The sequence below is a fragment of the Pleuronectes platessa genome, chromosome 14, assembly GCF_947347685.1.
Source record: "Pleuronectes platessa chromosome 14, fPlePla1.1, whole genome shotgun sequence".
Taxonomy (NCBI): Eukaryota; Metazoa; Chordata; class Actinopteri; order Pleuronectiformes; family Pleuronectidae; genus Pleuronectes; species Pleuronectes platessa.
Window position 1 is genome coordinate 24,658,800 of NC_070639.1, and position 14,314 is coordinate 24,673,113.

At 45.3% G+C, this 14,314-nt stretch overlaps 1 protein-coding gene across 1 annotated transcript; it reads left to right on the top strand.

Annotated features, from left to right (window-relative positions):
• Window positions 1-1,568: 1,568 nt before the first annotated feature.
• Window positions 1,569-8,604, top strand: pde1a (phosphodiesterase 1A, calmodulin-dependent). Its single transcript, XM_053439227.1, has 14 exons — window positions 1,569-1,684; window positions 1,771-1,953; window positions 2,959-3,025; window positions 3,941-4,057; window positions 4,660-4,800; window positions 4,895-4,995; window positions 5,233-5,358; window positions 5,477-5,578; window positions 6,276-6,396; window positions 6,621-6,702; window positions 7,156-7,276; window positions 7,952-8,136; window positions 8,310-8,465; window positions 8,552-8,604. Exons 1-14 carry the CDS (start codon window positions 1,593-1,595, stop codon window positions 8,602-8,604), a joined length of 1,647 nt encoding a protein of 548 aa, XP_053295202.1. The 5' UTR covers window positions 1,569-1,592.
• The last annotated feature ends 5,710 nt before the right edge of the window (window positions 8,605-14,314 follow it).

Consider the following 14,314-nt stretch of genomic DNA (forward strand, 5'->3'; position numbering starts at 1 on the left):
GTCCCTGTGTCCCACCAGTCGTCTCCTCTGCTATTCAGAGGGTTCTGTAGCAGCAGTAAACATCCGTCCTCCCTCCGTCCTGTATGGAGCAGGAACCTGTGGGGGGGGGGGGGGGGGGGGGGGGGGGGGGGGGATCTGAATCCAGCCTCACGCCCACTCTGCATATCTTAATATATTGAGATATACTTTCTAAAGGATCAGTGTGGCGGGACATTCAGGACAGAAGACGTGGATTGGAGTGGAGACAAATCGTCCTCATTCTCAGAATCATAACCAGAATAATCCTCCATTAGAGATAAAAGAGAAAGAAAGTTCAGAACTTGTCTGAGACTCATTGGATTTTTAAGTCTTTACTTTAGGATCAAACCAATTCAGTGACAGAGATCCACTGAACCTGGAACAGCTCTAAACTGGTTTGACGTTTCTTTAAAGAGGGACAATGTCCACACAACAAGGGGCTGTGAAGAGACATCACATGACTCTGATGATCTGAGTCCAGGAGGTTCTGGGTCTGAAACCAGATAAATCTGTCCTCAATGGGACCATAATGAGTTCTTAATCCTTTCAAAGGTTGGTATTCATTCATCCATCCTGACGTCTCTGTCTGTCTCTGTCTGTCTCTGTCGGTCTCTGTCTGTCTCTGTGGTCTCTGAAGTGACATCCCACGGTTCAGGAGACATTTTGACACCAGATGTGAACGGACAAACTCAACACTGTCCATTTGCGTATCTCTGAGGACGGATGTTTGATACCGGGTTTGAACAGGTCCTCTGTGAGATGTGGTGGACAGGCGGACATGTTGGACGAGGACACGCAGCTCTTCTCTCTCCATCAGAGAGATGAATCCAGCCTGGACGAGGCCTGAGACGTGATTGGTCCATCGAGGTGTCCTGAGCTCCAGATCAGCTGATGGTGATATCCTGCAGGAGGGAGACTGGGCTGATTGACAGGAGGCCGGGGTGACACGTGTCCATCTGGAGGAAGCAGATCTCCATGTTCTGGTTGTGTGGTGTGAACGGGACAGCAGCTGTGTGGGAGCAGAGAACGGGGGGGGGGGGGGGGGGGGGGGGGGGGCAGGCTGTCAGTCAGCAGGTGCATGAAGCTCGACGCCTGCTGCTCTCGTTGGAGACACGTTGTAATCTGTAGCTTCACCACGTTCAAATCCACCGGACCTGGAGCTGGACTCAGAGAGACACTGATCTCTCATGAGAAGCTGCTTCATTCAGAGGAGGAGACGTCTGAGGAGAAGTCACCTCCTGAACCATCAACACTGAAGGAAGAAGACTACAACTCCCATCATCCCTCACTGCTTCTACATCACATCAAACTGTCTTTCCTGTGTGTTCCATGTGAGAGTGAAACCATCTAACACCGCTCGTCATCCTCATCATGAACGATAATAGATCCAGAGAATAAACAGTTCTCATTCATGAGCCACTTACCATTGTCATTCATATCTCAGGTGGAATTCTACTTTGTGAATTGCTCTCGTTATGTCACGGCACTGTGTTGTGTGTCCTCTTATGGAGTGTATGCTAATAAGCAGACACGTGTGTGTTTGTGCTGTCAGGCTGAAGGGGGTCCTGGAGCAGATGGACCGCGGCGTCGTGGACCTGCAGGAGCTCCGCAGGAACCTGGAGCTCGCTGCGGCCATGTTGGACGCTGTGTACACCGATGAGACCAAGTAGGACGTGGAAGCAGGTGTAGAAAAATAAATGTCCCTCCCGTCCTCCTGCCTGTGACTAACTGACGTGTCCCTCTGGCCTGCAGGCGTCTGCTGGACACCGAGGACGAGCTCAGCGACCTGCAGGCGGAGTCAGTGCCCAGCGAGGTACGTGACTGGCTGGCATGCACCTTCACCAGGAAGATGGGCGTGGCCAAGCGTCGCCCTGAGGAGAAGCCGAGGTTCAGGAGCATCGTCCACGCGGTGCAGGCTGGGATCTTTGTAGAGAGGTAAACTGTTCTCAGGTCAGCTCATCTTAAACCAGCAGGAAGGATTTAGTCTTATTCTAAGAGAGAACATTAGGAAAGGACTTAGTGGGATAAGACATTTCAGATTTTAACCAAATTATCAGAAAATGTATGAATATGTATCTACGTCTCCATCCACTGCTGTTGTGTGAACATTAGCAGTTTCCAATCAGGTGCCGGTGAAGATAACATGGCAGCAAAATGATGCAATTAAAAAAGTGTCAATCAAAAACCAGAAGAAAAACCATGTGATGTTCTTTTCTGCCGCTCGGCTTGAGTGACACTGAATGACCTCATCGTTTATTCATCCAATCACTTTCCACTTTTACTGGTTAACAAACTTTTCCACTTCTCCCAAAAGTAAAACATTCAGAAGATATTTCAATCGTCTTTTGAGTTTCTGTTATTTCAAGTCATTGAATATGAGAAGAATATGCACAGAGCTGTCGTTCAAGCGTCCACATACTTTTGGCCACTTACAAGAATAAACGTGTCGAGTTAAACGATTATTTCAAATGTTCGGTCGGTTCAAATCATCAACTTGTTGAAAACATCCGGTCGAGCAGATGTCATCACGAGGTCGCCCACGAGGTGTAACCGTGGAGAAAGAGGCCGTGTGGAGGAAGCTGAGGTCCCGTGTCGTTAGCGTGTAAATGACTCACAGCGATAGAACGATATCAGTTCATCTGCTGCAGATTAATGACGCATGAATCAAACAATATGAGCTCTGTTACCGTGGCAACAAACAATCCATCCTGGTCCCGAACTGTGGACGAGGGCGGGGGGGGGGGGGGGGGGCTGGGTGTGAACAGTGTTTACATGCATGCAACTGCACATATGTGGGGTCTGTGCATGGTATTTTTACTTTTGTGTTTGTGTGTGTGTGTGTGTGTGTGTGTGTGTGCGTGGATGTGTGTGTGTGGATGTGTGTGTGTGCGTGGGTGTGTGTGTGTGTGTGTGTGTGTGTGTGTGTGTGTGTGACATCAGGATGTACAGACGGACGTCCAACATGGCCGGTCTGACGTACCCGCCCACGGCTCTGACAGCTCTGAAGGTAAAAAACTGTTTTACTGCTGCTGTCCCATCAGCAGGAAGTGACATCATAATTGACAGGAAGTGACATTACTGACATAATTGGAAGAAGGAAAAAGTCCAGTTGATCAGAGTGTAAAAACAATCATTCATTTAAGGAGGATGCAGAGAATGAAAGAGGACGACTTAATAAAAGAAATGAGGATCTAGGAAAGGAAAGAAGGAAGTAGAAGAAAGAGTTTAAGGAAAGAGGGAGGAGGAAGAAATGAAGGAAGTGAAGAAGGAAAGAAAGTAGATAGTGAAGGAAACAAGGAGATAAAGAGGAAAGGGAGGGGAGGTATGTCATAACACTTGAACTGTCATTATGACCTAATGAACATATTGATCCATCTGGGAAAAGGTTCCGGGCCGTCAGGACTAAAACCTCGCGTCACCTGAACAGCTTTTTCCCCATGGCAGTGGGGCTCACAAACAAGCCCCCCCCATCACACTGACTCTGCTGACCCCCCCCCCCCCCCCACCCTCGCACATAATTTATAACACTACATTATTGGCACTACCACCAATCTTTGCACCTTAAAACCGCACAAAACACATTTACTGTATATATTATTTTTTCGATATTGTTGTTTTTTATATTGATGTTTATATTGCTCTATATTGTTGTTTTTATATTGTTGTTTGTAAAGTGCACCAACCACACCAAGGCAATTTCCTGTATGTGAAAATATACAAGGCAATAAAAAGAATTCTGATTCTGATTCTGATTCTGATCATTTAATTGGTTCAACAGCTTCAGTGTAAACTAGCACCACACTGCCCTCTCCTGGCAGATATACAACATTACACTGAGTCAGCTGCTGTTTTGAACTGCTCTGTCTCACGTCGGACTTTATTCAGCCAATGAGACGGTGGCGTTCTATTGGTTGTTTTCCAGGAAGTGGACCAGTGGTCGTTTGATGTGTTTTCCTTCCACGAGGCCACAGGAGACCACGCCCTCAAGTTCATCGTGTACGACCTGCTGACCCGCTACGACCTCATCAACAGGTTCAGGGTACAAACAACCTCATGTCACTCAAGGCCCCGTCCAATGACAATCCAGCGTTTAACCACGTTAATGTGTCCATCATCCGTTTGTTATGTTAGACCAGACACATGATGAGTGAGATAATCAGAACTGTGGGGAACCAATCACAGCAAACCTCTGATAGCCCTCGTTAGTCCTTTACGAGATCTGTCACAGGAGACGGCTAGGTTAGCTAAGGTAGCTAACTCGGAGAGCTGGTGGGAAACTGCTACCTTGGCTCTGTCACATCACAGTACCAGTACTACCTTCACCACCTGTAGTACTTATATCCCCTGTACTACCTTCACCACCTGTAGTACTTATATCACCTGTACTACCTTCACCACCTGTAGTACTTATATCCCCTGTACTACCTTCACCACCTGTACTACCTTCACCACCTGTAGTACTTGTATCCCCTGTACTACCTTCACCACCTGTAGTACTTGTATCATCTGTAGTACTTGTATCATCTGTAGTACTTGTACTACCTTCACCACCTGTAGTACTTATATCACCTGTACTACCTTTACCACCTGTAGTACTTGTATCATCTGTAGTACTTGTACTACCTGAACTTCTGTGTTCAGATCCCTGTGCAGGCTCTGGTGCAGTTTGTGGAAGCTCTGGAGAACGGCTACAGCAAACACAAGAACCCCTACCACAACCTGATCCACGCCGCTGATGTCACTCAGACCGCTCACTTCCTGATGCTGCACACTGGACTGATGGTAACACACACACACACACACACACACACACATACACACAAACACACTTGCCTTATCCTGAACTAAAACACTTGATGTGTGTGTGTGTGTGCAGCACTGGCTCAGTGAGCTGGAGATCCTGGCGATGGTTTTCGCTGCAGCGATTCACGACTTCGAACACACAGGAACCACCAACAACTTCCACATCCACACCAGGTGACACGAGGACGAGTTCTGTTATTACAGTTATTATTGAAGACAGTTGTTTTTAGGTTCATCAACAACTCGTCAAGTTTGAATCCATCACATGAGTTGTCGAGAGAATCGAAGGATGGACTGAGATTACTGGAATTGTTTTTTTAAATGTTGTGTGTGTGTGTGAGTGTGTGTGTGTGTGTGTGTGTGTGTGTGTGTGTGTGTGTGTGTGTGTGTGTGTGTGTGTGTGTGTGTCAGGTCGGAGGTGGCGATTTTTTACAACGACAGGTCGGTGCTGGAGAACCATCACATCAGCGCCGCCTACAGGCTGATGGCAGAAGAGGACATGAACATCCTGATCAACCTGAACAAGGACGACTGGAGGTGGTCTCACACACAGACACACACACACACACACAGACACACACAGACACACACACACACTGATGAGTTATCACTAACGGCTCTGTGATGGTGACCGATCACTGCTGATGGTTGACAGGGAGCTGAGGTCTCTGGTCATAGAGATGGTGATGTCCACAGACATGTCCTGTCACTTCCAGCAGATCAAGACCATGAGGAACACCCTGAGCCAGACTGACAGGTCAGTACTGCTGACGTGACCTTTGACCTCTTATCTGCTTCACTCAAGTTTCTCTCCCATCTCTCATCCCGTGTTTCAGTTTCTACTCTTCTTCTTCATGTATTCCTTGTTTTGTTTGTTTCAAGTCGTTACAGATGATTGGAGAAAGACACGTTCATTATCTGTATGAAACAGCTTTTGCTCACAACTCTAATCCAAAGCTCTTTACATGATGCTTCAACATTAATATTAAAAGTATTCAGAGTACATGTTCTGAGGCCTGGGCTGTGTGGGCCAGTGGAGACAGGCTGTGGGAAGCTCGTCCATCTGACCATCAGTGGGAGTTTGGTGTCCTGGTCCAACATAAGGTTCTGAAGGCTGCTGGACCAGACTGGTCTCTGAGTCCCTGTGGGGGTCCCCAGGAACAGAGCCCCCCCCCCCCCCGTCTGTCAGCAGTGTGTGGGTTTGGGTGAGGGTGTGGGGGGGGGCAGCTGTCACGCTCCAAACCCACGCTTGGATGAGGTTTTGGGGGGAAGCTGTCGACATGGTGCTCTGCTGCTGTCTGGAGAACCACGTGATCAACATGATAAACAGACAACTTTCATACAGGAGAGAATGTGTGTGAGTGTGTGTCTGTGTGTGTGTGTCTGTGTGTGTGTGTGTGTTTCTCTCATATCATCCCATCACACTCTTTTGAACTTTGTTCTTTCTCGCTCAGCATCGACAAAGTGAAGGTTTTGTCTCTGATGCTTCACGCTGCCGACATCAGTCATCCGGCCAAAGCCTGGCCGCTGCACCACCGCTGGACCCACAGTCTGATGGAGGAGTTCTTTCTACAGGTGTGTGCACAACACACACACAGCAGATTCCTAATGTGAAGTAGAAATATCGCCCCCTGGTGGCTGGCTGCAGTATAAGTCATAAGCGATGCCTCTTCAGGCTTCATTTGTCTGCAGGAGGAGGAAGTGGAGATAAATCACTGAAATAGACGATGTGAGAGAAATCTACCTTCATTGATCCAGTTGTGAACGAGGTTTCCTGTTTGCCCTTGTTTCTGCTCCAGGGAGATAAGGAGGTGGATCTGGGCCTGCCCTTCTCTCCTCTCTGTGACCGTAAAGCCACCATGATCGCCCAATCACAGATCGGTAAGAGCCTGAACCGGCCACAGGCAGCTCGACCCCGACGTGACCTTCAGGACAAAATATCGTTGGACTTATTTTCAACATGTTTTAAGACGTGTCTCATAAACTCAATCAAAATCAAACAAACACAAAGTGAACTTCACACACGTAACAAGCCCACGATGGGTCATCACTGTGGTTGATGCTGGACCCTTTGATATGAGGTCATCAACCATTAAATGATAGTTTAAAACTCACATGGTAAAACTAACTAATTTCCTCTCTATTCGTATTTCACTGATTGCATCGAGCCTCATCTGCGTCAGCTGAGAACTCCTCTTGTGATTCAGCTCCGGCCCGACTCCCTGTCGTCTCCTCCTCTTCAGCTTCCAGCTGCTTCTCTTCCACCCACTGGTTCCTCACCTCAGTAACATTGTGTTTCTTCTTTCACGTCTGTTCATCTCGGTCCGGTTGAAGGTTTCATTGATTTCATCGTGGAGCCGACCTTCACTGTTCTGATCGACACCACCGACAAGGTGATCGGACCTTTGATAGAAGAGGATAGGAAGGCCAGAGAGAGTGGGAACAGGAGGTCCAGGTACTAATACTACTACTGCTACTACTACTACTGCTACTATTACTGGTACTAATACTACTACTACTAATACTACTACTACTGTTAATACTACTGCTACTACTACTAATACTACTAATACTACTACTACTACTACTACTACTGCTACTATTACTGGTACTAATACTACTACTACTAATACTACTACTGCTACTACTACTACTGCTACTATTACTGGTACTAATACTACTACTACTAATACTACTACTGCTACTACTACTGTTACTACTACTACTACTACTACTGTTAGTCTGTTACTACTACTACTACTACTGCTGCTACTACTACTACTACTACTGCTACTATTACTGGTACTAATACTACTACTACTACTACTACTACTGCTACTACTACTGTTACTACTACTACTACTACTACTGCTACTACTACTACTGCTACTGTTAATACTACTAGTACTACTACTACTACTACTTCTACCAATACTACCACTATTACTGCTACTACTACTGTATGTAAGGTCAGGTATTGATAATCATTTCTGAACCGGACTGTTTCACTTTCAAGCTTTGAATAGATATGAAACTAGATCAGCATCATTATAAACTATCTGGTTCAGTCTAACAGGAAGTGACTCTGCTCTGGTTCAGTCTAACAGGAAGTGGCTCTGCTCTGGTTCAGTCTAACAGGAAGTGGCTCTGTTACCGTGGAGTCGGTGCAGAGACACAGCAGCAGTCGCCATGGAAACAAGGATGATGGACAGATGGACTTTTCTCTGACGGCGATCGACCTTCAGGTTCTGAGGCTCCACCTCTCAGAGGTCATCTCCAGCAACAAGGACCGCTGGAAAGAGCTGTCTGTGGACGGTACACACACACACACACACACACACACACACACACACACACACACACACACACATACACACACACACACACACACAGACACACCTAGCTTTGTCCTGTTAGCTGTTGTTAGCTTTATGTCACGTTTCCTTTAATTCATAGATTTAAAATCTTCATGTGTCTGTCGTGCACAGAACTGGCCAATAGGGAGAAAGAGAAACAAGAAGAGGCGGAGTCTAACATCGGCTCAGATGTCCAGTCCGAAGCATCACCCAACCACAGCCCTCCAGATGAAACACGTGACGACCAATCAGCCGACCAGATGCCTGCAGATCACCTGACCTGGAACGGTACAATCACGACACACGCACGTTTGAATTCTCACGTCCTGAACTTCAATTCTCAGTGAACTCACCTGTTGCTCTGGCTCTCTCAGGGGCAGGCGAGGAGAAGGAGGGCGTCGCCGAGCAGGTGCCTGAAAACGTCTGATGACGCTCTGAGGGAAACTCGCCACTATATCTGATAGATCACCTGGCACCATGCGGTGATGACAGGAGATCGGACTCGAGTGCAAACGAGCGGAGTCAGTGGCCCTCGAACGAGGACCCGACCCCGGCCCCCGGACCTTATGTTTACAACCGACCATGAAACATCCCACTCACAGATTCATCAGATAACATGTGGTAACGTGTTGTGGTTTTATTAGAGACTCAGAGGAGCGACGTCTGTGAAATAAAGTGGAAATATCAAAGCGTAATGAAATGAAAATAAAGGTGAAAAGGTGAAACCCAAAGGTCGGCTGAGAGTTTCCTGTTCGAGCCCCGAAGCTCCTGAGGAGTGAGACATGAAGCTGAACACGCGTGTTCTGATTCTGTACATGTGAAGTTCTGCTCGTTGGTCTGAGCTCAGTGATCAGAGGTTGTTTGTCTGAACCTGAATCTGTGAGTCGTCCATCGTTAATCCAAAGTTCGGTTCTTTAAGTAAAATATCATCCTGGATTTTAATTATCAGCCATAAATATTTTAACCATCTGAGGTAAACAAGCCACGAGTCTGTAAGAGATGATGTGGAAGAGAAGCACTACACTACCCACAATCCTCGGGTCCTTATGTTTGCTGCTACCATGGGAATGATGAGGGTCACTGATCGTATCATTTATCTCAGAACACGATTTCCCCTGATTCCAGTCGGGAAGGAAGCTGCACCATGTAGCTGGAGGTCGTTGGAAAGGGATCATTTGCGATGGTTTATGGGATTTGTAGTTCTTTAACTCTTAGAATTATTATATAAATATATTTGTTTTGCTGTGAATCCGATGTTTAACGTCTTGTTCGATCTCGTAGCTGCTCGACGTGGTTCAGGACTTTTTGGGGGATTTTTCTCAAAAGTCAATGTAGAAAATTTATTAGAAACTTTCACTATTTTGAAATGATAAAAACCTTCAAATTTTAATACAATTACAGAAATGACATTAAAGCTAAAATAACTACACCAACATACTTTTTAAAAAGAGTCTTTACAATAAATAAAACTATTGATCTGAGCAAAACAACAGAGAATAAACCACAAACATCAGAAGCTGAAAAGAAATCAAACAATAAAACCTGTTTCTCATGCAGTGGCTGCACTGTGGAGGAAACACCAGCAGGGGGCAGCACATTGTTGATCTTATATTCAAACGTACAGAATAAGAAGATGACGCTGAGGTGACTGAGTTTAATGTAAAACTTGCCTCTTTTAAATGATTTAATAACTTTGAGATTCTACTTTGAAGTTTGAGAATTAAATGGAGGATTTTCCCTTTTCCTCCTTTTCTGAATAAAATCACAGAATAAACAAATTATCAAGAAAATTATATATAAAGAATCTGAGTATTTTAAACAACTGATTATTATTACTAAAATAACAATAATGTTATTAAGAAATTGGATGTTGTTATTGTTTGTGTTTTAATTGATTTATTTCGAACTCATTTTAAATTAATCAATGTCAGAATCAATCATTTTTCTTTATGGATAAAAATTAATGTTTTTACCATCAACTTAAAAAGTGATAATTTGTCGGATGTTCTTTTAAAATCCTGTGTGAGGAAGTCGATTATAGAATCTGTTAATATGATGACGTCTCCTTAGTTCCTCCTCCTGAGCTCCTCCTCCTGAGTTCCTCCTCCTGAGCTCCTCCTCCTGAGCTCCTCCTCCTGAGCTCCTCCTCCTGAGTTCCTCCTCCTGAGCTCCTCCTCCTGAGCTCCTCCTCCTGAGCTCCCCCTCCTGAGTTCCTCCTCCTGAGTTCCCCCTCCTGAGCTCCTCCTCCTGAGTAACAGGCCAACTCATTCTAATCAAGACCATAACTCTGATTGACAGCCCCTGCCAGCCGACTCAGGCCTGTGTCAGCAGCTGGCGACGCTTCACCTTCGCCAACTTAATCAATTGAAAGTGGCAGCGGCCCAATCACAGGCCGGCCTCAGATCCTCAGCTCAGTGTTGATTGATTGATTCAGTCTGAGAATGAGGCAGCAAACGGGGGGGTATTAACCTTACTATATAAAGTAAATAATGAAAACTATATTTTATACGTGATCGAGCAAAGTTTTTCTGATCAGCTACGTGGGCGGAGTCTCCCTTTACTTGACTCTGATTGGTTTGTAGACAGCGTCTTTTTCTTCTTCTACTGTTAAATTCTGTCTCAACTTCCTGTGATTGGTCCAAAAGTCCAAACTATCCAACAAAGTGTTTTCACTGCAAACCAACAGAACCTTGGTTCAGCTGGAGCCAGACCCAGAACTCCCACTAAAACACTTAAATGTAGAGATTCATCAGTGTTTTAAAGTTTTGACACAAACATGTTAGTGAAGCTTTCCTCCGACAGAAACTTTCACCAAACCTCAAGTTACTCTTTTTGTTTCCCCTGAGAAGAGAAGCAGGAGAAGGTGTGAACGTGTCAGATTGATAAAGTTGGTTCAAACAGAAACGTCCTCAGAGCAACGGGCTGGACTCAGGTGGCGTCTGGCTCAGAGGAGGTAGAGTTCGTTCAGCTCCAGAGAACAAACATCTCTCCTCTGAAAGAACTTTCCCTCTTCACACGGAGACTCAACGATTCGAGCTGAGGAGCAAAGTGTGAACATCTATTGTCCTTTTGTTCAGGAGGAAGCTGTGAAGGACGAGAACCGTGTGTTTGATCTCCTTCAACATCCAAAACACATTCTATCTGCGACGCAGACGTTTTCTCTTTATGATTTAAATTTGGTTTGAAGAAGAAACAACAAGATTTAGACTGAATGTCAGAAAGGTTCAGATTGACAGTACAGACATTTTTATTATTATGTCTCAGGCAGTTTTTATATCATCAAATAACTAAAAACCAAACTGATCAGAAACACTTGAACAAACATCAGAGATGAGAACGAGCTGAAATGACAGAAACCGACTTTGACAAACATTTATTTAATGTTTACTTTGATTATTTAGTTTGGTCCATGTCCCGACTGCTAACCTGGAGGAGGCAGGTTTATGATCTATACTGCAGTCAGCCACCAGGGGGCGATTGAGGAGGCATGGAAGTCGTGTTAAATGTGTTATTGTCTCTGTTTGATTCAGTTGGTTTCTTACATTTGCATTTTAATGGTTTATGTCGTTAACAATATTTTCATAAGAAGAACATGGAAGTTGTTTCTGTGCAGAAATTATCCAATAATAATAACAACAATAGTAATAACTTTATTTGTGTAGCACTGATCTAAACAAGGTGACAAAGAGCTTAATAAAATCAAAGCGATTCAATTCAGTTGAGTTTTAAACACAGAATCTTTTCACAACAAGGTCCGGAGTTTAGATCCCCAGAGAAATGACAGATCTTCACTCTGATGGATTCTCTTCAGCTCAGGTGATGAAACTAACTCAGTTAATGACACGACTCACAATCCAATTATTCCGATCCCCAGTGTGGAGCAGTGCGGCTCCTCGGTGATGGGATTAGTCACGCCGCCATCAGCCGGAATAAAGAGCGGGGACACGGAGCGTCCACGATGAGACAGACACATCCAGCAGATTAATGAGCAGCAGGCTGGTCCTCCCATTAGATCTGAGGCTCAGACACAGAGGTGAGATAAAGGAGGAGCCTCACAGTGGGTTTGAGGACGTCAGGGACTAGATGGTCGAGGGGACGGATGCAAACAACAAAAGTGATATTTAATGAGTTTATGCTAAATCTTGCTGTCTGTCGAGGATGGTTAAATCTATATGGATGTTTTCAACGACCACAGACGACCCTCAGAGGGGCCTTGATACTGTTATACTAAAGTACTATCATAAACTGAAGTAACCTGGACATTAAATCCAGTAAAATACTTAAAAATCATCTGAGTACTTTTACTTCCTTTGCTTTAAATACATATCTTCTGTGTATTAACACGTCCAGCTTGTGTTGGATTCGTTTCTGAGGATCTTCTCTCCGGTCACAGGACTGAAGAGATGGAAGTGTCTCCTCCTCTCAGGTTGTCTGTCTCCGAGCTGCATGTTGTCTCTGTGTCTCTGACAAGTGGACGATGAGGAGCTGCTGTGGGGGGGGGGGACGTGATCGATTCTCCAGACACGTCGAGGCGTTTCATTCCAGAGCAGATTGAGGTTTCACTGAAATGCATGATGGGAACAGGTGACGTGTTGGTGACACGGGACAGACAGTGAAACATTCAAATGCATAAATCGCTCGTCAGTTTTATTCTCAAACTCAAACAGTGGATTTTCATTTTCCTCTTTCATCAAATATTTATGATCCTCCTGCTCCAGTCGGAGATGAGATGCAGAGAAGCAGCAGATTGAATGTGTCTCTCGCTGGTTCATGTAAATTGTGCAGTAAAGTGGATGCAATGAAAATGTGAAGCATGTTTCTCATGAAGGATGATGTGTTGGTTTCCTTCAGGAGGAAACAGATTCTCTCTGAATCTCTGCTCGCGCTCCTGCACACTAACAATCTGAATTCATTTATAATATTTCTATATCTCAGAATCAGGGAGGAGCCGGTGATGAAATCTGACAGTGTCTGAACGTACGGCTGCTCCAGGCTGAAGTAAACAGGAGGTGATCTGGATGTTTGTGGGTTAAGGAGTTCATTGTGCTCTCTATAAAATAATGAAGCCTCCTCCTCCTCCTCCTCCTCCTCCTCCTCCTCCTCCTCCTCCTCCTCCTCCGTGTTACTGTGCTGCCAGCCTGAAAGATGGCGACTGGAAGGAGACTGCAAGCAAGAGAAACGTGTGCTCGTCTCTCAGGTGGAGGAGAGAATATCAATCACCGGGTGGAATGTTTAATAAGTCACAGCCGACGTGAGTTAGTGTGTTTGTGTTTGTGTGTGTGTGTGAAACAACACGTGCACATCTGGGAAAGAGAAAAGGAACCTGAGGAGCAGCTGGAGGTCGAGGGAGGATTTAAGATCTTTGATGTTGTCACAGCTTCTTCTTCTCTTTCACCAAAACTCGCTCACTGCTCACCTGTTGACATCCGTTACCTTCGATTATTAACAGAATCCATGACAACAGACTGATGGACAGATGAGATATTAATATCTTAACATTCAGAGTTTTCCTCTTTAGAGGTTCAGCAGGTCAGAAATAAGTGATTATTCTGTGAGTTCCCCTTCAGACTCAGCAGGAAGTCAGACCCCAGCTGCAGCAGGGAGATCAGATCAGAGAGCAAAAGACTCAAAACTTTAACGGAGACGAACTTCAGGAGCTCGAGCGAAAGAAAAACCTGACGTACACATCAACAAATATTAAAGAAGAAGAAACAGAAACAGGCGGGAAGAGGTGGTGGACTAGTGGCAGGGGAACTTGGACTATGGGCAGAAAATTGGGAAGACATCAGACTGGAAGGTCTCTGGTTCGACTCCACGGAGTAATAACAAAAAACAAACCTGGATGGACAACACTTGGATCTGTCCAAAACTCCAAGAGGACTCTCCCTACCCTGTCTAGTGCCCCTGAGCAAGGCACCTTACTCCGCCAACATCTGCTCCCCGGGCGCCGTACATGGCTGCTCACTGCTCTGTGTGTCCTGCAGCACATGGGTTAAAGCAGAGGACAAATTTCCCTCAACTGTATGAGTGTGTCTGTGAATGTGTTTGGGATCAATAATATATGTATCTTGTATCTTGTGAACATGAATAAATCTGTCTTCAAATCATTAAATGTTTCATCACGAGTCTCAAATCAA

Coding starts and splice junctions, on each gene's coding strand:
- pde1a (XM_053439227.1), top strand. CDS start 1,593: ATGGACCGCGGCGTCGTGGACCTGCAGGAGCTCCGCAGGAACCTGGAG. Junction 5,359..5,476: donor CTGAACAAGGACGACTGGAG/GTGGTCTCACAC, acceptor GATGGTTGACAG/GGAGCTGAGGTCTCTGGTCA. Junction 6,397..6,620: donor TGGAGGAGTTCTTTCTACAG/GTGTGTGCACAA, acceptor TTTCTGCTCCAG/GGAGATAAGGAGGTGGATCT.